The sequence below is a fragment of the Pogona vitticeps genome, chromosome 6 (genome assembly GCF_051106095.1).
Source record: "Pogona vitticeps strain Pit_001003342236 chromosome 6, PviZW2.1, whole genome shotgun sequence".
NCBI classification, from domain to species: Eukaryota; Metazoa; Chordata; class Lepidosauria; order Squamata; family Agamidae; genus Pogona; species Pogona vitticeps.
In genome coordinates, this window is record NC_135788.1 from 83,111,268 (window position 1) to 83,133,443 (window position 22,176).

The 22,176-nt window shown below is 42.2% G+C and overlaps 1 protein-coding gene and 1 long non-coding RNA gene across 10 annotated transcripts in view; one reads left to right on the top strand and one right to left on the bottom strand.

Moving 5' to 3' along the window:
* Window positions 1-20,316, bottom strand: part of CD8B (CD8 subunit beta) — a 51,079-nt gene extending 30,763 nt beyond the window's left edge. The window contains exons 1-2 of one of the 9 annotated variants that reach the window (XM_078377707.1): window positions 20,167-20,316; window positions 19,791-20,082 (exon numbers count right to left, since the gene is read on the bottom strand). In XM_078377707.1, the coding sequence (XP_078233833.1) occupies window positions 19,791-20,082; window positions 20,167-20,212 (338 nt within the window). In that variant the 5' untranslated portion in view covers window positions 20,213-20,316. Of the gene's footprint in view, window positions 1-350; window positions 649-800; window positions 935-5,012; window positions 5,311-5,388; window positions 5,520-9,360; window positions 9,662-9,743; window positions 9,872-19,785; window positions 20,083-20,166 lie in introns of those variants that run through there. The other 8 variants (XM_078377701.1, XM_078377700.1, XM_078377699.1 and 5 more) reach the window with 8 other exon arrangements.
* Window positions 5,457-12,864, top strand: LOC144583594 (uncharacterized). Its single transcript, XR_013537481.1, has 2 exons — window positions 5,457-5,519; window positions 8,702-12,864. It is a non-coding gene; the product is annotated as an uncharacterized LOC144583594 (long non-coding RNA).
* Window positions 20,317-22,176: the final 1,860 nt, after the last annotated feature.

Sequence of the window (22,176 nt, forward strand, 5' to 3'; positions counted from 1 at the left end):
CTAATCATCACTCAAAGAACCATAGTTACACCAAGGGTAGGCAATCTGTTGTTTCTGTGGACACCTCCAAGCATTCGGGCAAGTATCCTATGGTTAGAAAACAACAAACAAACCAACCCACATCTTCCTTCTTGAGCATGGCAGAGTTCTAAAGCAGTTGAAACAACAGAGCCCCTGCTGACTGACAGGATCTTGAAGGATTATTGTTCAGGATGTTTTGTGGTTCATTCAGATACAGCAGAATTGAGACGTGCTCTGTTTCTCTTTGTGCCCTCTGCCGAACAGATGGTCAACTGAAATACACATCCTCATTCTCACAAGAGTTTATGTACTGCTTTGTATCACTGTGCAGAGGAACTCGGTCGCTTTGCTGACAGTGGTAATATCCTTCATCTTCAGCTTCAACACTGCTAATGGTCAAGGTGAAATCTTCTCCATAGCCACTGCTGCTAAACTGAGCTGGGACATCTTTCTGGCGGGTATTTCCCTCAGAGAAAATGAGCCTAGGAGGTTGTTCTGGTTTCTGCTGGTACCAGTTCATATCATCATCTATGTCGGTGTCTGACTGGCATTTGATTGTAGCTGGATCTCCAACAGATAAGAAGAGTGATTTGGGAGACTGAGTCAACACAATCTGCCCACTGGTGCCTAGATGAAGGAAGAGCGGGAGAAACTGCATGGGTCACAGTATATTTATGGAAGACCTCCAGCTAGGATCTCCCCCAAGAAAAATCAAGGATATCAGCAAATTGTTTACAGATATTAAATAAATCACTTCTTGATGGCGCTTGTCCTCTTACCTTGGATCCAGAACAAGATACTCAAGGAAAGATACACAAAGGACTCCATAATGCTGGCTACCTAGTGTGTCTGCCACTGCCCAATGAAGTCCTAAATGGACAGCAGCTGATTTATACCAAAGAGGAAAGGGCATGTGGGTGGAGTAAAGCAAATGAGGAAGTTAGGGACTCATTGCCATTGCATTTATAGTGCTTTGTACTAAGTGGTGTACACGCATTGGGCCACAACCTAAATGTTGACCTGTAGCGGTCCACTTTGAAGACATTAAAGTCTCATCTGAAACAAAGCAACTCATCTCTGGATCGGTCCTGAGAAGTCTACCTCTCCAGTTACATACCTCAAGACTGTGTTTACTGTGTATCACCCTTGTATGTTATGCCATGGCTAACGCAGAGGCTGGATCCATCCATTGCTTTAATTGAAATAGATTCCCTTCTGAATGAAAATGAAATCAGCCAATTACTTGCCATCACTTTTGACAGGGGTTGGGGGGCATTGAAGATAGCAGAGCAGTGAGACAGTAACCAAAATTCTATTGCCTAGTGCAGTAAATTTCACTAGAGTAGGCCCATTTAATCAATTGGGATTACAGAGGAGCTGACTCCCCAAATCCCCATTGATTCAATGGACCTCTTCTATTGCAATATTCAACATGATTTTGAGTTATGAGTGCCATTTCTGAAAAGCAGCCTCTGAGTAGTTAAGTTACCTGCCATTTTCAATGTGCAGGAATATATTTACATGAAAATCCTATGTGCCTGGAACCTTGGCTGGCACAGGACGTCTCTTTCTAGCATGCCATGGCTTACTGGTGTTCTAACCTTTCTGTTACTATGAGTGGACTAAAATGAGTGGACAGTGTTGCCCCTTCTTGTACGGCTCTTGACCTACAAGCCTCCAGCAACATCTCGGGGGGGGGGGGAAACATCTCACTAGATCAAAGCTACAGAATCACACAATTGTTTGATGTTTCTGAAAATAAAATTTTGTGTTAATATATAATCAAGGGGATTTCCATATCATGGTTCTTTGAGAACTGGTAATGGAGAATATGTATTTAAAATACAAGTCAGATATGTTTACAAAGGAAACTGATTCTAGAGGAATAGGAAACAAGAACAGGATCTTTGTGCAGCAAATAAATTTCCAAAGTAAAGATTCAATGCATCACATATATCACCATCATTTCTAGCTACTCTCTGTGGTTGAGCTGGTGCCTATGGGACAAGCAGCTGGGTACACAATAATATCCTGAGATAGTGCATGCCCATCACCTGGAGTGGCACATCATTCCTCTTCTTAATGATCAGCAGTGGGTATGTGCCCTGTTTTCAGACAGGTGTGTAAGAACAAACCAAACAAGGGATATTTGTACATTTCCAAGGAGGATCTAAGTGGGATCTTACGAAGGGTAGAGATGGAAATCTATGCAAATCTACTAGAGCTGGAAAGACAATGTTGGCTGTTCCTGCGGGGATCTTCAGATACAAGGCTCCAGCAAGACTTTGGGAGGCGAGAGGGGGCAGCTTAATACTGATGAAGCATGAGAAGAAACGTCACACAATAATAATCCTAGACAAAGATAACAACTTCTCACCAGATAGAAGCCACAGAATCACACAATTGCTTGATTATTTTTAAAAGATAAACTTATATTCATACTTATTCAGTGGGTTTTCCACATCACAGATTTCTTTCTTTTGGTTATGGAAACACACATTTAAAATATATGTCAGATACAGTATGTTTGCATAGGAAATTTATCCTAGCCAAATAGAAAACAAGAATAGCCACTTTGTGCAGCAAATAAACATTAAAAGCAGCAGATGGATCGCCATCATTTATAGCAGCTCTCTGTGGGTCTTGCCTATGGGTCAAACAGCTGGGCACACAATAATAGCATGATCCTGGCTGGACAGCTCCGTGGCTTAGATATCAGGCTGTAGAGCCAGAGGTCGGGCCTTCAATTCCTCATCTGCCCCCGGTGAGCGGATCCACTCTGTGTGGCCTTGGGCAAATTACACAGTCCCAAGGTGATCCCAGAAGAAGGGAATGGTGAACCACTTCTGACTACTGACCTAGGAAACCCATAAGCCAGAAGAGACTTTTGGCACATGATTATAATTATTTATGGCCAGTAGAGTAGAATAGAGTAGAGTAGAATAGAATAGAATAACACTTTATTGTCATTGTATATGCTATCCAGACTATCATTCATTCAGCTAAAACTCCATGTGAACGCCTTACACAATTCGACATAATACAAGTACAACAAAACTACATTCGCATGCAACCCTACAATAAGTCAAATTAAATCTTAACTGAATTAAGCAAAGTTGTTGCCCTTTGATAAAAACTGTTTTTAAATCTATTTGTCATTGTTTTAATAGATTTATATCGTCTTCCTGACTGTAGTAGTTCAAGCAAAGTGTATCCAGGGTGGAAGGTGTCCTTTTTAATATTTTGTGCTTTTTTAAGATAGCAGGTCCTGTACAGTTCCTCCAGGGTGGGGAATAGACACCCAACAATCTTCTGTGCTGTGGAGCAATCACCCTGTGGAGCAATTTTCTCTGGGCCACTGTAAAACCCACGTACCATGTGCACATACAGTATGACAGTACACTTTCTATCAAGCATCGATAAAAGCACACCAGCAGTGTCCAATACCCTGTTGCCTAAATGCAGAGCAGAAGGGAAATCATGTGTGGATGCCCACCTTGTGACACAGTTCATATTGCCATCCTTATTACGTGACTGGTTGCCGTGCAAGTACAGATATGCACTGAGGGCCACTTACATCATTTCTCTTCCACTGTTCCTTCAGAGAGCTAACAATTAATAAAACCAGTAAGACAAATAAAGCAAAATACAAGAGGCAAAATATCCAAACAGAAGAGAGAGTGCAAAGCATAGTAACAGGCAGAGTTGCATTGGAAGGCCTCTCTGAAAAGCAAGCCTTTTAGAAGCCTACTAAAAGTTAGAATACTTGATATTCTGATATATGGGAGGGGAGAAGGCTGAGAAAGAGAACAAGAGGCGCTAAAACTCCAGCTGGCGTGGATGAAGAGTAGGCGTAACAAGCTGGCTTACAAATGGAGGAAAAAGATAAAATGGAGAGCTGAAGTCTGGAAACATTTTCTGTCCTGCTTAAAAGATCTTTTGACCTTCCTATATTTCACTGCACACCCCCTCCCAATATATCCTAGGGCTTGGTGGAGTTGCATCATTCACAATGACCTTGGCCTATCATCTGTGTTTCCTGTTAGCAGGAATTGGTTTTTCCAGAGATCCAGAGCTCCACAGATACCATCAAGGACCTAGATAAGGTTTGGGCAGGATGTCTCTGGAAGGTCACGGGGATGGACAAGTAAAAATCTGTGTGAGGCATGAACCAGTTGGAGACAGCAATGCACATTCCTATGTAATAGATATAGGTGTCATGGGATTTCTGGCATAGGGAGACCACAAAAATGGCTCCAGACCCAACATTCAATTTGAGCTGACAGCACCTTTATTTCATATGTAAGCGTAATACAGTACTTGAATGGTCCCGTTCAGTAGAGTGGTTGTTTGACCAGATAGGCAGGGTATCAATCAATCAATCAATCAATCAATCAATCAATCAATCAGTCAATCCATCCATCCATCCATCCATCCATCCATCCATCCATCCATCCATCCATCCATCCATCCATCCATCCATCCATCCATCCATCCATCCATCAATACTGTGCTTATGTTCTCCTAGAAACAGGTGTATTTAAAATTTTTATTTCCCTTAATCAGTGATAAATAAATACCAGAGGAATTTCAGGTGGGGCACTTCACCCACCATCATGAAGTACTTGTTGTTTCAAGGGGTCTCCTCCCTCCTTCCTGCAGAAGTCTGTCCCTTCCAGTGCACCAGCCAAAGGAGGCATCCACAATGTCATGTACCACTCTATTCAGTGGATCTACTTCTTTCCTCCAGCTGCTGAGGCCATGGAGCGGCCGTGACCCCTTCAGCAGGTGTGCCCTGACTTCCTTCCTCTTGGCTCATCAGCCTGAATGGAAACCGTAAAACAACAGTCCTGCTCTCATGCTCTGTTTCACACAAAAGGTCCTGTGGGCAGCTGAAATTAAAATGAGAGTCTGCCACAGGACAACTCCAGGACTCTTCTTTCCGTGAGAGAACACTAATTTGGTTTTTGTAATGAAATGTATCACTGTGTAAAGGTGTGTCGTAGCTTTGGCCACAATAGTAGTCCGCTTCATCTTCAGGACGTACCCCACTGATGGTGAAGGAGAAGTCAGTGCCACTGCTGCTGCCACTAAAGCGATCCGGGGTCCCTCCAAAACGGGTTGAAGCTCTATAAATAAGAAGCTTGGGGGCTTGTCCTGCTTTAAACTGATAGAAGTTCATATAAGCATCAACAGATGAGGAAGCTTTGCATCGGATGGTCACAGTGTCCCCAGGATTTGCCTGGAAAGATGATGGAGTCTGAGTCACGACGATCTGCCCATGGGATCCTAGGAGAAAAACAAAGCTCTTTGGTGAATCTATAATATTTCCCAGAGAACCCAGACAGAACACTTCAGGAAACTTACCCTCAAACAAAGTCAAGGTGAGACAAATCAAATATATGTGCAACATGATGACAGAGCTGCTAGTTCAACTCTCCTTTCCTTTCCTAGGAAATACTGACTGACAGCTGATCTTCAGCCCAAAAAGGATCAAGGTTGGTTCTTTTGAAGGGTAGGAATGAAAATCTATGCAAATCTACAAAGTGTGAAAAGTGACTGTTGTCGCTTCCTGAAGGGATCTTGAGCTAAAAGGCTCCAGCAATACTTTGCGAGGGGAGGGGAGTTTTAAAACTGATAAAGCATGAGAAGACACTTCAGAGAGTATACTTCCTGACATGGAGCCACCTCAAAACTGCCACCTATTTCCACCATTTAGTTTGTGCTCATGGTACCTTTACTGCATGTGTTAAGTGTTAGCAGTCTTCTTTTGAAGTGCCTAAATCATTTCTGAGAGCCAATGTGCAGTATTGGGTAAGAAGGGTGTCTACAGAAATAATGTGCGTGCTAGGTGGGTAAAGTTTGTTAAGAACACATAGGGATTGTTGACATGACTGTAGTATTTATTTATTTATATGATCTATATTATTTATGTGCTGCCCATCTGGGTGGTTTGACATAAAACAACAAAGTAACAAAATAGCAAAGAACAACATCAATACATAGGGGCGAAAATAAAAAATCATAAAATGCGGTGAGGATAAAATTACAATAAAATAAATACAATTAAAAGCGTAGAAAAATGTGTACCTACCTACAATTAAAGAAATATCAGGTTTATAATATTATGAGGGGTCAAGCACCCTTCCTAGCCTCCCCTTCAAACATTCACAATGGGTAGTGTGTTGGTCTATAATTTGGGAGGGTTGGTCCCGAATCCTTGTTGAGTCACAGAAACTCTCTGGGAGAAAACAAAGGTAAACCACTCCTTGAACATCTCTTATGTTCTGTGACACCACCCCCACCACACCTGGTAGCTCTTTCTTCTTCTTTTCTTCTTTACCTAATAATAATCCTGTGCCATCAAGTCAATTCTGACTTAGGCTTTTTAAAATGCAATTTTGCTTTTTCTCTGTTCTCTTTCCCATCCAATTTCCACACCTCCCAGCCCCCCCCCCATTCATCGTCATGCATCCAAGCATCCCAGCTATTGCTTTTTCATCTTGATTTCTAGCCAAGCACTTCTAGTCACTTCCAGTTCTGCCCGACTTGTGGCTGGAACAGGTTAGAAGGTGGCAGTGGCTGAACAGAAAACCTTAGCTGCATAATTTTCTTAACAATTTGTTTCTACATGTTTCCCAGTTTCTACTTGTTTATATTATTTTTAAACATATTACAAGAGTTCTTCTTCTTCTTCTTCTTCTTCTTCTTCTTCTTTCCTGTATTGCCAAAAAGAAAACAAAAATAGCATTTTTGTGGCGCAAATGCATTTTCGGAATAAAGATTAAACTCATCAAATGTATTAACATCATTGACAGCAATTCTCTGTGGTTCTGCTTGTGCCCATGGGAAAGCATCTGGGTACACAATAATAATCTGATCCTCTGGCTGGTATTGCTGATGCCTATAAGCAGAGCAATAAGGAAATCATGTACATCTGCTCACCTTGTGGAAGAATCCCTGTTGTAGCACCTGTTACATGACTGGTTGCAGTGCAAGAATGGGTGTGGTGCCTGCCAGAGTTAGGGGGTACTAACACAATGGAACACTAGCCATTTTGAGATTGGCCTATGACTCTGGGGTGTGTGTTATAAGAGTGAGGCAGGCACCGGGGAAATACCAGTGGAAGAAGGCCCTGGCAGAGAGAATAATAATGTTAGCCTCAGGGGCATAAGGAATAAATAGTAGGGATCAGCTCAAAGGTTAAACTTCCTTCTCCCATCTTCCTGTCTCTCTGAACTAGTACAGAAGTGATCAAAGAAGGAGATGAACATGGAGAACTCAATCTTCACCAAACTTGGAGGAATTCTATAGAAGAGTCGGGGAAGCCTTTCTGCACTTTGGGTGTCTCCAGGTGCCTGGAGGGAATTTTCCTGGGGGGGGTATTTATGTGGTTATATAACTCCAACATCTGAAACCCAAACTTCACTAAACATGCAGGGCTTGTAGAGGAGAGTTAGGGGAAGCTTCCTTGAGATTTTGGTGTCGCTGGACACTTGGGGAACTGTTTAATAGGGTTTTAAAATAAAAAATGAGTCAACCAACTGATTCATCGAGTCATCAGAAAAAAATATATAAATTTGTTATTTGTGATTTTGTGACTTTGATGAATCAAAATGATTTTCTGATCCATGCCCATCTCTACTCATAAAACATCAGGGAGAAGTTCACGCAGCAGTTTCAGAAGGTAGTTGGCTTACTTTAAAAACCCCTATTTATTTCGGGTTTAGGCTCTTTTGAATTGCTGCAAAAATGAGAGAATCCACAATGCATGTGAAGGAGCAGATTAATTTGATGGGGCATCATGCTTTTTGGAGTGGCAGGGAGATTTTTTTCTCCTCCACCAGAGGTCCATTTATTTTAATGAAGATGTGGAATTGAGTCATTTAAATTGATTCCACCTTTGTGAATGTCTCTGCCACTTGCTTGAAGTCACTGAAGTCTGCTGTTTAGAGGTTTCTTTCTTCAGTTATCCAAGGTCTTGGGTAGGTTCTCACAGCCACAGCTACACTGAGGGATGTGTCATCTCAGTGTAGGCAAGGGAGGCAAGAGGCAAGGGAGAAAATAAAAGAGAAGGTGGAAGATGTAAGGGTAGGGATGGAACATTTTTTCCAGCTTTTTTAAAAAACAAACATTTTATGTCTTTTAAAAACCTGATTAAATTATTTTATTTATATAGTGTCCCAATAGTGCAAAGCAGTATTCTGGGTGGCTTACCACATCAAGAATAAAACACAACAAGAACAGCTACGTAATAAATGAAAGCAATCTGACAAATAAAGCAAAATATCATGAAAGGCATAATATCCAAAAAGAAGGCAAAGCATGCGGCATAATATCAGGCAGGGTTGCATTGCAAGGCCTCTCTGAAAAGCAATGATCTCAGAAGCCTTCTAAATGCTGGGAAATCGACTTGATATTCTGATCAATGGGGCAAGAGAAGGCTGAGAAAGGGAACAAGAGGGGCTAAAACTCCAGGTGGTGTGAATGAAGAGCAGGCTTAACAAGCTGGCTTACAAAAGGAGGAAAAAGATGAAATGGAGAGCTGAAGTCTGGAAACATTTTCTGTCCTGGTTAAAAGGCCATTTGTCCTACCTATATCTCACTGCATGCCCCCTAGGGCCTGGTGAAGTTGCATCATTCACAATGACCTTGGCCTATCATCTGTGTTTCCTATTAGCAGGAATTGGTTTTTCCAGAGATCCAGAGCTCCACAGATACCATCATGGACCTAGATATAGGTGCCATGGGCTTTCTGGCATGAGGAGACCACAAAACTGCCCCAGATGTTCAATTTGCACTGATGGCACCTTTACTTCATATGTAAGTGTAATACTTGGATGGCCTCATTCAGTAACTACTGTCCTTACATTGTCCCCAAAACAGGTGTAGTCATGCTTTTTATTTCCCTTGTTCAGTGATGAATAAATACCAGAGGAATTTCAGAGGGGCCACTACAGCCACCATTGTGAAGCCCTTGTTGTTTCAGGGGCCTTTTCCCTCCTTCCTGCAGAAATCTCTTAGATCCCTTCCAGTGCTCCAGCCAACTCTACTCAGTGGATCTGCTTTTTTCCTCTACTCCTTCAGTGGCTGCTTCTCTCTCAGTTGACGTTGTGGAGGGGCTGTGGCCCCTTCAGCAGGTGTGCCCTGACTTATTTCCTCTTGGCTCATCAGCCTGAATGGAAACTGTAAACCAACAGTCCTGCTCTCATGCTCTGCTTCACACAAAAGGTCCTGTGGGCAGATAGGATTGAAAAGAGATTCTGCCACAGGACATCTCCACCACTATTCTTTCTGTATGAGAACACAAAGTTGGTTTTTGTAATGACATGTATCACTGTGAAAGGTAAGCTGCTGCCTTGGCCGCAATAGTAGTCCGCTTCATCTTCAGGCCGTACCCCACTGATGGTGAAGGAGAAGTCAGTGCCACTGCCGCTGCCACTAAAGCGATCTGGGGTCCCTCCAAAACGGGTTGAAGCACTATAAATAAGAAGCTTGGGGGCTTGTCCTGCTTTAAACTGATAGAAGTTCATATAAGCACCAACAGATGAGGAAGCTTTGCATCGGATGGTCACAGTGTCCCCAGGATTTGCCTGGAAAGATGATGGAGTCTGAGTCACGGTTATCTGCCCATGGGATCCTAGAAGGAGAAAAACAAAGCTCTTTGGTGAATCCGTAATATTTCCCAGAGAACCCAGACAGAACACCTTCAGGAAACTTACCCTGAAATAAAGTCAAGGTGAGACAAATCAAATATATGTGCAACATTGTGACAGAGCTCCTAATTCAGCTCTCCTTTCCTTTCCTAGGAAATATTGACTGGCAGCCAACCTTCCACACAACAAGGATCTACATGGGGTCTTAATAAGGGTGGTGATGGAAATCTATGCAAATCTACCAGAGGTGGAATCACAGTGTTGGCCCTTCTTGCAGGGATCTTCAGATACAAGGACTTCAGCTACAAGCAACATCTGGGTGATGGGGGAGGGGAGGCTTAAAACTGATGAAACAGAAGAAGAAACCTCAGAGAGTAATCATCGAAGATAAAGGGAACAACTTCTCAGCTCATAATGACACAATTGTTTGATTGTTTTAGAAAGAAAAACATGTACGTATTCATATTTATTCAGTGGGTTTTCCACATCACAGATGTCTTTCTTTGGATTATGGAAAAATGCATTTAAAATATGTTTCCTATATATATATATCTACATAGAAAATTGATACCACCCAAACAGAAAATAAGAATAGCCGTTGTGTGCAGCAAAAGTAAACCACTCCTCAAACATCTCTTATACTCTGAACACTCTATCAAGAACATGAGCAGTCGAAGCAACCTAATTATATGAAAAAACCACAGACAGTCTCACGAGCTGGCAATTGTATGAGAGGGCAGGCGGGCGGGTGGATTGGAGTGCAGGCATATGCATGTGTGTGTATGCACACACATGTGTTCCTTAGCCCCTCAAAAATATGGAAAACATATTATGTGGCCCTCACTGTAAAAAGTATGGAGACCCCTGATTTACATGATCATTTGTATTTTCAGAAAGAATGTATTAGAGAGAGGTATTACCACAGCTCTAGTCTTTGGTACAGAATAGATATCCTATCCTTTTAATAATTTCATGAGAAACACAAAAATACTCAAACTCCCAAAAATTTGAAAGCAAGACTAGCATAAATTTTGGACAATAAATGTTTTATGAATCCCATCAGTTTTGTCTGAATGACTTAACGGCAACTCCATTTGCTTCTGTATATTTTCTAACTATTGCTTTGGCACCCCTATACTTTCCATACCTTCCAGGTTCCTTACCTAGTGACCTAAAGGTTTAGAGTCGTCCCTTTGCTCTTCTTGATTGATGTGTACATTAAAAGGGGAAGACTGTTCATAAAAATAAGTTTAGTGGATCTGTGTGTCAGTCTTCTTTATCTATGGCTTAATAGCTTGGAGATATTACAAGATTTGTATGTATTTATGAGTTATGACATTTCAGTAGTTCACACCTGTTCAGTTTCAAATGTAACTTTAACAATCCATTTTGCCCACAATGTTCTGTGACACCATCACCACCACACCTGGTAGCTCTTTCTTCTTCTATTCTTATTAACTTAATAATAATCATATGTCATCAAGTCAATTCTGAATTATGGCAACCCTCTGCTTTTTCTCTGTTCTCTTTCCCACCCAATTTCCTCACCTCCCCCATTTATCATGCCTCCAGCAATCCCAGGCATTGTCTTTCCAGCCAAGCACTTCCAGTCACTTCCAGTCCAGTCTGACCTGTGGCCTGAAGAGCTCTGAATGTGGTAGTGGCTGAACAGAAGACCCAGAGCTACACAAGTTTCCCGATTTTTACTTTTTTATATACATATTATAACTTAATTTCACCTTTTCCATCTCAGAAACCAGGACAGCCTTCTACAAAGCTACTAGAACAGTGTAAAAGCAAAACCTGGACTCCCACTGAAAACTGAGAAATTATGAAATGTTATTGCAAGGCAAACTCAACAGTCCGTGGTTTTTAAAAAACAATGATTGAAATTTGGAAAAGACAACACCCAAGTAGTGACATAACTGAACAACAATTAATAGACCAGAGAAGGTTTATCATCTGGAGTAAAGTGTTTTCAGAAGTTGAATTGCAATAACTACAAAAGGTGGCAAAATCAACACAGAACAACAACCATAAAATAGAAGACAAATGGAGGGCAGAGGTAGACACAATAGTGGAAGAAAACATATCAATAGAGGAACAACTTATGGAATAACCCAGAAATTATCAGTTGACAGAATGGCAAACAGCCAAACTCCATACTCATCTGTTGCCAGCAAAGGAAGCGGATGAAGAGAGGGGGTGTTGTTGTTGTTTAGTCGTTTAGTCATGTCTGACTCTTCGTGACCCCATGGACCAGAGCATGCCAGGCCCTCCTGTCTTCCACTGCCTCCCGGAGTTGGGTCAAATTCATGTTGGTCACTTCGATGACACTGTCCAACCATCTCATCCTCTGTCATCCCCTTCTCCTCTTGCCTTCACACTTTCCTAACATCAGGGTCTTTTCCAGGGAGTCTTCTCTTTTCATGAGATGGCCAAAGTATTGGAGCCTCATCTTCAGGATCTGTCCTTCCAATGAGCACTCAGAGTTGATTTCCTTTAGAATGGATAGGTTTGTTCTCCTTGCAGTCCAGGGGATTCTCAAGAGCTTCCTCTAGCACCACAATTCAAAAGCATCAATTCTTCAGCGGTCAGCTTTCTTTTTGGTCCAGCTCTCACTTCCGTACATCACTACAGGGAAAACCATAGCTTTGACTATTCAGACTTTTGTTGGCAAGGTGATGTCTCTGCTTTTTCAGATGCTATTGAGGTTTGTCATCACTTTCCTCCCAAGAAGCAGGTGTCTTTTAATTTCGTGGCTGCTGTCACCATCTTGCAGTGATCATGGAGCCCAAGAAAGTGAAATCTGTCACTGCCTCCATATCTTCCCCTTCTGTTTGCCAGGTGGTGATTGGACCAGTGGCCATGATCTTAGTTTTTTTTCTGTTGAGCTTCAGACCGGTTTTTGTGCTCTCCTCTGTCACCCTCATTACAAGGTTCCTTAATTCCTCCTCACTTTCTGCCATCAGAGTGGTATCATCTGCATATCGGAGGTTGTTGATATTTCTTCCGGCAATCTTAATTCTGGCTTGGAATTCCTCCAGTCCGGCCTTTTGCATGATGTATTTTGCATAGAAGTTAAATAAGCCGGGGACAATATACAGCCTTCTCGTACTCCTTTCCCAATTTTAAACCAATCAGTTGTTCCATATCCAGTTCTAACTGTTGCTTCCTGTCCCATGTATAGGTTTCTCAGGAGGTAGATAAGGTGACCAGGCACTCCCATTTCTTTAAGGACTTGCCATAGTTTGCTGTGGTCCACACAGTCAAAGGCTTTTGCATAGTCAATGAAGCAGAAGTAGATGTTTTTCTGGAACTCTCTGGCTTTCTCCATAATCCAGCGCATGTTAGCAATTTGGTCCTTAGTTTCTCTGCCCCTTCAAAATCCAGCTTGTACTTCTGGGAGTTCGCGGTCCACATACTGCTGAAGCCTACCTTGTAGGATTTTGAGCATAACCTTGCTAGCGTGGGAAATGAGTGCAATTGTACGGTAGTTGGAGCATTCTTTGGCACTGCCCTTCTTTGGGATTGGGATGTAGACTGATCTTTTCCAGTCCTCTTGCCACTGTTGAGTTTTCCAAATTTGCTGGCATATTGAATGTAGCACTTTAACAGCGTCATCTTTTAAGATTTTAAATAGTTCCACTGGAATGCCATCACCTCCACTGGCCTTGTTGTTAGATAAGCTTTCTAAGGCCCACTTGACTTCACTCTCCAGGATGTCTGGCTCAAGGTCAGCAACCATACTAGCTGGGTTGTCCGGGATATCTAAATCTTTCTGGCATAATTCCTCTGTGTATTCTTGCCATCTCTTCTTGATGTCTTCTGCTTCTACAAGGTCCCTACCATTTTTGTCCTTTATCATGTCCATCTTTGCACAAAATGTTCCTTTAATATCTCCGATTTTCCTGATCTCTGGTTTTTCCTTTTCTGTTATTTTCCTCTATTTCTTTGCATTGTTCATTTAAGAAGGCCCTCTTGTCTCTCCTTGCTATTCTTTGGAAGTCTGCATTCAATTTTCTGTAACTTTCCCTATCTCCCTTGCATTTTGTTTCCCTTCTCTTCTCTGCTATTTGTAAGGCCTCGTTGGACAGCCACTTTGCTTTCTTGCATTTCCTTTTCTTTGGGATGCTTTTTGTTGCTGCCTCCTGTACAATGTTACGAGCCTCTATCCAAAGTTCTTCAGGCACTCTGTCCACCAAATCTAGTTCTTTAAATCTGTTCTTCACTTCCACTATGTATTCATAAGCGATTTGGTTTATATTATACCTGACTAGCCCAGTGGTTTTTCCTACTCTCTTCAGTTTAAGCTTGAATTTTGCTATGAGCAGCTGATGATCAGAGCTGCAATCAGCTCCAGGTCTTGTTTTTGCTGACTATAGACCTTCTCCCTCCTTGGCTGCAGAGAATATAATCAATCTGATTTCAGTATTGCCCATCTGGTGATGTCCATATGTAGAGTCACCTCTTGAGTTGTTGGAAAAGAGTGTTTGTGATGACCAGCTTGTTCTCTTGACAAAACTCTATTAGCCTTTGCCCTGCTTCGTTTAGTATTCCAAGGCCAAACTTCCCTTTATCTCTTGACTCCCTACTTTAACATTCCAATCCCCTAGAATGAGAAGAACATCTTTCTTTGGTGTCAGTTCTAGACGTTGTTGTAAGTCTTCATACAATTGGTCAATTTCAGTCTCCTCAGCACTGGTGGTTGGTGCATAAACATGGATTATTGTGATGTTGAAAGGTCTGCCTTAGATTCGTATTGAAATCATTCTATCATTTTTGACATTGTATCCCATTACAGCTTTTTCCACTCTTTTGTTGACTATGAGGGCTACTCCATTTCTTCTATGGGCTCCTTGCCCACAATAGTAGATATGATAATCATCTGAATTGAATTCACCCATTCCCGTCCATTTTAGTTCACTGATGCCCAGGATGTCAATGTTTATTCTTGCCATCTCCTGTTTGACCACATCCAGCTCACCAAGGTTCATAGATCTTACATTCCAGGTTCCTATGCAGCATTTTTCTTTGCAGCATCTGACTTTCCTTTCACTTCCAGGCACGTCCACAACTGAGCGTTCTTTCGGCTTTGGCCCAACCACTTCATTAGCTCTGGAGCTACTTGTACAGTGGGGTCTCGACTTAAGGCATTAATCCGTATTGGAAGGCGGTCCGCAGGTTGAAAAGTCTGTAAGTCGAATCTGCATTTCCCATAGGAATGCATTGAAAATGAATTAATGCGTTCCTATGGGGGGGGGATAGGTCAGAAACTTAAAAATAAATAAAAGAAAGTCACTTACCAGGCCTTGGTAGCCCCCAAACTGCAGGAAAAAGAGCAGCAAACAGCTAAAAGCCGACATCCAGAAGGGAGCCTGGCAGCCATTTTGTGCTCTTCTGCACTCCTGCCCCCTCCTCTCCCTGCCTAACAGCTGATCGGCTGGCTCTCAAGAGGCTTCCGGAGGCTTGCTCAGCACCTAAAAAAGGCTGAGTAATAAAGCTGGAAATAAAACATTGCTGCTTTTCCCTTGCCCCCGGGAGGCTTTTGAAAGCGGGGGAGCTTTATTCCTCAGCCTTTTTAGGTGCTGAGCAAGCCTCAGGAAGCCTCTTCAGAGCCAGCTGATCAGCTGTTGGGCGGGGAGAGGAGGGGGCAGGAGCAGAGAAAAGCACAAAATGGCTGCTAGGCTCCCATCTGGGTGTCGGCTTTTATCTGTTTGTTGCTCTTTTTCCTGCAGTTCAGGGGCTACCAAGGCCTGGTAAGTGACTATCTTTTATTTATTTTTAAGTTTCTGACCTTTTTTTCTCTTCCAGAAGCCTCTAAGGGGAGGGAGGGGGCACTTTTTTCCTGTTCGTAATTCGAGGGAAGTATGTTATTTCCCTATCGGGCGGGTCCGTAAGTTGCATTGTTTGCAAGTAGAGCCGTTCATAAGTCGAGGGTTGTTGTACTTGTCCTCCACTCTTCCTCAGTAGAATGTTGGACGCCCTCCGACCTGAGGGTCCCATCTTCCAGCATCAATATCTTTTAGCCTTTTGTTTCTGGTCATGGGGTTTTCTTGGCAAAGATACTGGAGTGGCTTGCCACTGCCTGCTCCAGATGGATTGACCTGTCCATCTTGGGTGGCCCTGCACAGCATAGCCCATAGCTTCACTGAGTTACTCAAGCCCCTTCGCCACAACAAGGCAGCAATCCATGAGAGGGGGTAACAGCCCTTAAATAGCCACTCATTCCCTCCTCTCCTCCCGGGTCACTCATGCGAGACTCAGAGATCTCGTGCTATCCCAGGAAGAAGGCAATGGCAACCTGCACTGCCGAATCATCTCTTATACCTGGATGACCTAAAACTATATGCAAAAAAGTTCCACAGAGATCGAATCACTGCTAAACATGGCAAATATTTAGTGAAGATATCCAAATGAAATTTGGAATGGACAAATGTTCATCTCTGTCTATACACCATGGCAAGATCCAAAAACTAGATGGAATAGAGTTTAAAAATGGCAATGTTATAAAATTGCTATCAAGTGATGAAAAGTATAAATACCTTGGAATACTAGAAGCAGATAACATTGTGCACACAAAAGTTAAAGAACTGACAGAAAGAGAATATATCAAAAGACTGTGGAAAATTTTAAAATCAAAATTAAATGGGGGAAATACAATCCAAGCCATAAACACATGGGCCGTTCCAGTAATTAGATACCTAGCTTGAATAATAGATTGGACTCTAAACAAATTAGAAGAACTGGATCAAAAAACATGGAAACCAATGAACACACACCACACACTACATCCAAAAAGCAATGTGGACAGATTATATTTACCATGAAAAATCAGAGGCTGTGGATTACTGCAAATACAGCAGGTAGTATAGGAATAAAAAAAAGAAGCCTAAATGATTATATCAGTAGAAGCAGAGAAAAATTACTGAAAACAGTGAAAATGGAGAATATTTTGAAAACAACAGAAACAAAGGCTCAATATAAGAAACAACAATTTGAAAAGAAATTAAACAGCTGGAAAAATAAACCACTACATGGACAACACCTGAGAAATATTGATGGAAAGTATTTGCAAAGGCTTTCACCGCCGGGATCTAATGGTTGTTGTGGGTTTTTCGGGCTCTTTGGCCATGTTCTGAAGGTTGTTCTTCCTAACGTTTCACCAGTCTCTGTGGCCGGCATCTTCAGAGTGCTGTCCTCTGAAGATGCTGGCCACAGAGACTGGCGAAACGTTAGGAAGAACAACCTTCAGAACACGGCCAAAGAGCCCGAAAAACCCACAACAAGCATTGATGGAAAGTATTATCATAATTCAACAGGGGCATGGCTAAAACTGGGGACTCTTAAGAAAGAAATGGAAGGCTTGATTTTTGCTGCACAAGAACAAGCACTCCAAGCCAACGGGATGAAAGCTAAGATCCAAGGAGTTAGTACGAACAGCAAATGTCGACTCTGCCAAGACAAAGATGAAACTGTGTCACACCTCATCTGTGAATGTCCAAAGACCTCACAAACAGATCACAAAGTTAGACAGGATAGAGTGGCAAAGTTACTGCATTTGTCATTATGAAAAAAAATGTAACTTGCCGGCCTCAAAAAACCCATAGGAACATCAGGTAGAGAAGGTGTCAGAAAATGAGGAAGCCAAGATTTTGTGGGATTTCCAGATCCAAATGGACAGACACCAGACCTAGTAGTAATAGAATAAAGAAATGTCTGGATCATTGACATTGCAATTCCAGGTGATGTTAGAGTTGGAAAAAAAAGAAATGGAAAAAACAAAGTACAGAGACCTGGCAATCGAAACATCTCACCTCGGGAAGAAACACATTTCAGTGGTCCCCATAGTCATTGGGGCTTTGGGAAAAATATCAAGAAATTTTACACAGTATTATTAGCAGTTGCAGATCTGAGAAATCACACCACCATCAGAGCCCCAAACATTGGCAATATTGGGAACAGCATACATACTGCATCGATATTAAACAGATACTTAACTTTTTGGTTAAAACCTGTACAGTGGTACCTCTACTTAAGAACTTAATCCGTTCCAGAACGGTGGCCATAAGTTGAAACGTTCGTAAGTAGAAGCACCATTTCCCATAGGAATGCATTGAAAACTGATTAATCCATTCTGGCTGAAGAAAAAACATAATAATAATAATAATAATAATAATAATAATAATAATAATAATAATAATAATAATAATAATAATAATAATAATAATAATAATAATAATAATAATAATAATAATAATAATAATAATAATAATAATAATAATAATAATAATAATAATAGATTAGGCACCATTCAGTCTTGAGAGACTATGGTAACGTGCTCTGAACAGAGGAACTGGAACAGCATCTAGTATGGCTGAGGAGGCCAATTTGAGAGTGACAATGCCTTCCACACTGAAGACAAATACAATCTGTCACCTGTCCAGCTCCCTGATTTTGCTGGTTTTGGAACTGCCTCTTTGCCTCGGAACTGCTGGACAAGTGTTTCTTCAAAATGGGAGAGGCCATGATGCACTGCCTGCCTCCAGGCTGAACGCTCAGATGTCAAAATTTCCCATCTGTTGGGGTCCATTCCTAACGCCTTCAGATCCTGCTTGCAGATATCCTTGTATCACAGCTGTGGTCTCCCTCTGGGGTGATTTCCCTGCACTAATTCTCCATACAGGATATCTTTTGGAATCTGAACATCAGCCATTCTTACGACATGCCCAAGCCAACATAGTCGTTGTTGTTTCAGTAATGTATACATGCTAAAAATTCCAGCTCATTCTAGGCTACTCTGTTTGGAACTTTGTCCTGCCAGGTGATACCAAAAATGCATTGGAGACAACACATATGGAACATGGTCAGCTTTCTCTCCTGCTGTGCACAAAGGGTCAAGGACTCACTGCAGTACAGGAGTGTACTCAGGACACAGGCTCTACAGACCTGGATCTTGGTGTATGCCATCAGCTTCTTATTAAGCTATACTCTCCTTGTGAGTCTAGAGAACATGGTAGCTGCTTTGCCAATGCGTTTCTCCAGCTCGACATCTAGGGAGAGAGTGTCAGAGATTGTTGAGCCAAGGTGCACAAAGTCATGAACAACCTCCAATTCTTGTGTGGAGATGGTAATAGAGGGAGGTGAGTCCATGCCCTGGCCCACAACAACAACAACAACAACAACAACAACAACAACAATTCCCTCCTCCCTCCTCTTTCTCCTCCTCCTCCAGCAATAGTACTCCATGTGTTTCTTTCCTAGATACCTCTATTGCCTCTTGACACTTTCCTTTAGGCTTGCTCCATCTTGGAGGAAAACACACACAAGGTTAAGGAGGAGTAAGAGCTGTGTGAATGATGGAATTTGGACAAGTGCTCCTCAGAGGTGGATAATGGTGAAAATTAACTTGACTCTGGAATCTTATCGGGGAAAAAATATCATAGTGCCTAGATATATGGTGCCACATGCTTTCTGGCATGGAGCTACCTCAAAACTTCCTCCAGTCCCAACATTCAGTTTCTGATGACAGCACCCCTATTTCACATATAAGTGTAATACTTGAATGGTCATGTTTGGTAGCTATTATGTTTATGTCCTTCTAGCAAGGGGATGATTAAACATAAGCACATATGTCAACATGCTTTCTATTTCCCTTGATCAGTCATGAATTCAAAGGAATTCAGAAGGGCGACTTCACCCATCATCATGAAGACCTTCTTATTTCAAGGGGCCTCCTCCCACCTTCCTGCAGAAGTCTCTTTTATGTCTCTTCCAGTGCTCCATCCAAAGGAGGCATCCACACTGCCATGTACAACTCTACTCAGCGGATCTGCTTTTTTCCTCTACTCCTTCAGTGGCTGCTTCTCTCTCAGTTGACGTTGTGGAGGGGCTGTGGCCCCTTCAGCAGGTGTGCCCTGACTTATTTCCTCTAGGCTCATCAGCCTGAATGGAAACTCTAAACCAACAGTCCTGCTCTCATGCTCTGTTTCACACAAAAGGTCCTGTGGGCAGCTGAAATGAGAGTCTGCCACAGGACATTTCCAGGACTCTTCTTTCTGTATGAGAACACAAAGTTGGTTTTTGTAATGAAATGTATCACTGTGTAAAGGTAAGCTGTAGCCTTGGCCACAATAGTACTCCCCTTCATCTTCAGGCCGTACCCCACTGATGGTGAAGGAGAAGTCAGTGCCGCTGCCGCTGCCACTAAAGCGATCCGGGGTCCCTTCAAAACGGGTTGAAGCTCTATAAATAAGAAGCTTGGGGGTTTGTCCTAATTTAAACTGATACAGGTGCATGTAGTTACTGACAGATGAGGAAGCTGTGCATCGTATGGTCACAGTGTCCCCAGGATTTGCCTGGAAAGATGACGGTGTCTGAGTCACGACAATCTGCCCATGGGATCCTAGAAGGAGAAAAACAAAGCTTTTTGGTGAATCTGTAACATTTGCCAGAGAACTCAGACAAAAAAAATCTTCAGGAAACTTACCTTCAAACAAAGTCAAGGTGAGACAAATCAAATATATGTGGAACATGATGACAGAGCTGCTAATTTAACTCTCCTTTCCTAAAAAAATATTGATTGGCAACGAACCTTCCACACAACAAGGATCTACATGAGGTCTTAAAAAGGCTGGTGATGGAAATCTATGCAAATCGACCAGAGGTGGAATCACAGTGTTGGCCTTTCTTGCAGGGATCTTCAGATACAAGGACTTCAGGTAAAAGCAACAGATGGGGGTGGAGAGGTAGGGTTAAAACTGATGAAACAGAAGAAGAAACCTCAGAGAGTAATCATCGAAGATCGAGGGAACAACTTCTCACCACAGAATGATACAATTGTTTTCATACAATACATGAAAAACATGTATTCATATTTATTCACTGGGTTTTCCACATCACAAATGTCTTTCTTTGGATTATGGAAAAATTCATTTTTAAAATATATTTCAGATATATTTACATAGAAAATTCATCCCAGCCAAACAGAAAACAAGAATAGCCGTTTTGTGCGGCAAATAAACATTAAAAGCAGCAGATGTTTCGCCATAATTTATAGCAACGTTCTGTGATTCTGCTGGTGTCTATGGGCTATCCTGGCTGGAGAGCTCTGTGGCTTAGACATCAGGCTGTGGGGCCAGAGGTCAAGCATTCAATTCCTCAGTTTGCCTCATGTGAGCAGATTCACTCTGTATGCCCTTGGGCAAGCTACCCAGTCCCAAGGTGATTCCAGAAGAAAGGAATGGTGAACCACTTCTGAATATTCTGTACCTGGAAAACCCTGAAAGAGGAATCCATAGGCCACAGTTGACTTTAGGCAGAAGATGATTATTATTTATGGCCAGCATCCTGTTGCCTAGATGCAGAGCAAAAGGGAAATTATGTGTGAGTGCCCAGTTTGTGACTGATTCCGTTGTGCTCCCTGCTACATGACTAGTTGCAGTACGAGAACATTTATACAGAGAGATACAGAGAGAGAATTTTCCAGAATTAGGGGGCTGTTTAACAATTTCACTTCCCCACTGCCTTCAAGCAAGAGGAGAGGCGCCATGGTGAAACTGGCCTACGACTCCTTTGAAGAGTTAAGTGAGCACTGAGAAAGACAACTTGTATTGGGCCATTTAAAAAAATCAAACAACTTGCATGCTTTCATGGAGAAAATTCCACTTCATCAGGATTAGCATTCCTGGTTTGGGCTTTTTTTATATCTTGCCTTTAAGACCTACGGCTTTGTAGTCACCTCTGGTCATTGTGAAGAATCCAAATGGTTGGTGTTGAGAGTCCACATTGTCTTATAGGTGGTGTTGTTTGTGGCCATCCCTTTGAAGCCCAAGGCTTACCCGGACACGCTAACAACAGTGTCTTTAAACAACATGTCAGGCGTGTCATGTTGTCCTCTGTTCTTTGCAGATTGACTCTGCTAGCAGTTTTCTTTAGCAGTGCCTGAAAGGGTTCTCAGAGCCAACATGCAGACATGGATAGCAAGGTGTCCAAATAATGTGGGTGGACAAATTTTGTCAATAATAGATATTGATTGTTGACATGCCTGTAGTTTTTATCTATCTGCATTTAAAGAGATATCATGTTTATGATTGGGAAAGGGGTCAAGCACCCTTCCTTGCCTCCCCTTCAGACACCCACAGTGGGTCTATAACTTGGGAGGGTTGGTCCCACATCCCTGCAGGAGGATGGAGCTTTTCCTCTGCGCTGAATTCCAACCTGTTTGGGATCCCCAGGGGGTTAGAATCACCCCAAAGAGGTTGTAAAATGGGGGAGAAGCCTGTTGATCATGGGGGGAATGGTGGTTACCCACATTTGATCCAGAAAACTCCCCAATCAACCAGTGGGCGGAAACAAGCAGCTGAACTAGCTTGCTTGCAAGTCATCGGCAGCTGGGAATGAAGAAGCAATAAATCAACCTAATTAACATTGTGTTACACCTGGGTGAGAAACATTTTTTAAAACTGTATTCATTTACTATCCCTGGACGAGACAATTC